General features: G+C 60.5%; 1 protein-coding gene across 1 annotated transcript in view; it reads right to left on the reverse strand.

Moving 5' to 3' along the window:
• Positions 1-60: 60 nt before the first annotated feature.
• PSMD2 (proteasome 26S subunit, non-ATPase 2) overlaps positions 61-2,219 on the reverse strand; it is a 22,342-nt gene continuing 20,183 nt past the window's right edge. The window contains exons 16-21 of the mRNA XM_019503388.1: positions 1,944-2,027; positions 1,484-1,652; positions 977-1,071; positions 753-879; positions 453-571; positions 61-282 (exon numbers count right to left, since the gene is read on the reverse strand). Coding sequence (XP_019358933.1) covers positions 100-282; positions 453-571; positions 753-879; positions 977-1,071; positions 1,484-1,652; positions 1,944-2,027 — 777 coding nt within the window. The 3' untranslated portion in view covers positions 61-99. The remainder of the gene's footprint in view (positions 283-452; positions 572-752; positions 880-976; positions 1,072-1,483; positions 1,653-1,943; positions 2,028-2,219) is intronic.

Below are 2,219 nucleotides of genomic sequence, written 5' to 3' on the forward strand. Positions count from 1 at the left end.
CCTACCAGCTCCTCAATGACAAACAGCAGCAAGGAGCTGAGCTCATGCCCCTGCCCCTCCCTACCCCCCTTCAGCCCCTGCCCCACCCCAGCCCCAGGCTCAGATGTCATAGTTGGGGTTCTTGCGCAGGATGACGAAGCCCTCCAGGATGGGCGTCACAGGCATGTGCTCCTCTGTGGCCAGCTCGGCCCGTTCCCCATGCGCCAGCAGCACTGGCGTTGTATGCGTCTGGAAGCCTGTGATGGTCTTTGGCTTGCCTGCCTGCCCCACGACATCCACAGCCTGTGGAAGAGGGTGAGGGTCAGCACCAAGGACATGGAGGCAGCTACAGATATCCACAACCAAGCTCGTCTCCCAGGCCCTGCTAGGGCTGTAGGCAGCCCCATGGCACCAGCCTTAAGCCATCACCTCTCCAGTCTCAGACCCCAGCAGCTCCCCCCCTGACTTCTTACCTGCCCCACCCTGACCGACACAGGCAGAGGCCGCAACTCCTCATCAAACGTCACCAGCATGCGCGGCTGCATGGCGGCCACCAGCCCATACAAGACATAGTGTGACTTGCCCAGGATGACTGAAGGGAGACAGGGGCATTACAGCCTGCAGGGCACACAGCCAAAGCCACCCACCCACCTGAGGAGCACAACCCAGGTCACCGAGGGTAAAGAGCAAGGGGCTGAGCCAGGCACAACCCTCTGCTAGGTACCCTCCCTCAGGCCCAAAAGTGCCCTGTGGGCAAGTACCACCATACTCACTGTTGCGCACGTCCAGGAAGGATACAAGTACGGTCAACAGCCCCGCCACAGCCACCTGGCTCATAAGCTGCCGGTCACTGTGGTATGGACACAGGGTGAGGGTCCCCTTCCCAAGGTGAGTCAGCCCCTGCTCAGCAAAAGGAAAGTGCATTAAGATAAGCGGCCCCAGGCCAGCACCCTGGGCAGGGCCCTGAGCCCCAAGACACCCAACTCAAGGCACTCACCTGAGCCAGGCGCACCATGAAGAGGTTGTTGGGGTCCTTGGCATGGTACTGGGCCAGCTGTCTCAGCATCGCTGCCAGCCGAGCATTGTTGGTACCTGCGCAGGAACCAGGAGTGAGCAGGAAGCTAGGAACAGGTTGCCAGCCCCAGCCTGGGCACCAGATGCCAGACACATCCCTACAACTTCTCCAATAAGTGATCCAGAATGAGGTCCACCTGGGCTCTGGGCCATGTATCCAGAAGCGAGGGGCCCCAGGGCAGTACAGCCACATGCACACACTGACAGGCTCAGCTGCCACTCCACCCTGGGCAGGACCCACCCCCAGCAGTGAGATGAGACTATGGCAGCATCTGCCCAGTGTTACCCAGCTGGCACTGGCGCTCTGCTAATCAGGAACAGATAGGCAAAGGAGGGTTAGAAGAGAGCCCTGCTACCCCAGCACCCAGCTGCTGAGACTACAGTAGCCACCCCCCCCCAGTTCCCTCCTGCATAGTGCCAGGGGCCTTACCACTGCCCACCATGCCCATGGCAAAGATGGAGTTGTAAGAGACTTCAGGGTCAGCATCATGTGAGAACTTGCTGAGGGTATCAAGGATGTTGAGGCGTGGGTTGGAGACCGAGATCAGAGCCAGGGCCAGAGGCACAGCGCGGCGCAGCGTAGGCTCCCCATACCGCAGCTATGTGGGGAGGGATGGAGACATTAGAGCCTGGGGGTGAGCTGGGCCCAGGGTGAGTATTGCCTGAATCCCTCACACATGCCAGGGAATCCGTTGCAAGACTGGCAGTCTTCTGCAGTACTGGGAGGGGATGTGAGCAGGCACTGGGCACCCAGGGAACACAAGCAGGCAGTGCCAGGTTGAGGGGTGGCACTCCCTGTCTTCTGGCCCACACCTAGAGCTCCCTGTGAGGTCCATCCCTCCCTCTGCAGTGAAGCCTCCTCCCCTTCCCACATCAGTGCCATCACTCACCAGGTGGCCGAAGGTACGCAGAGCCATCTCAGCACCAATCTCCTCCCCCATGGCAATGAGAGCGATGCCCAGCACAGCCACACCCTGTAGACAGGATGGACATGAGGGCTGAGCACCGGCCAAGGGATGCAGGAACCAGGCCCTAAACCACACAGCCTGACCAGGCCCATTAGGCCAACAGCTCACCCCCTCTCCGCATCCCAGGAAAAAGGCTCTCTCCAGAGCCCTCCCAGGCCAGACCAAGCCAGGTCTTCATGCCAACAGCTGGCTTAAGCT

This window comes from Gavialis gangeticus, unplaced genomic scaffold (assembly GCF_001723915.1).
Source record: "Gavialis gangeticus isolate Ggan-Ray unplaced genomic scaffold, GavGan_comp1, whole genome shotgun sequence".
Taxonomy (NCBI): domain Eukaryota; kingdom Metazoa; phylum Chordata; order Crocodylia; family Gavialidae; genus Gavialis; species Gavialis gangeticus.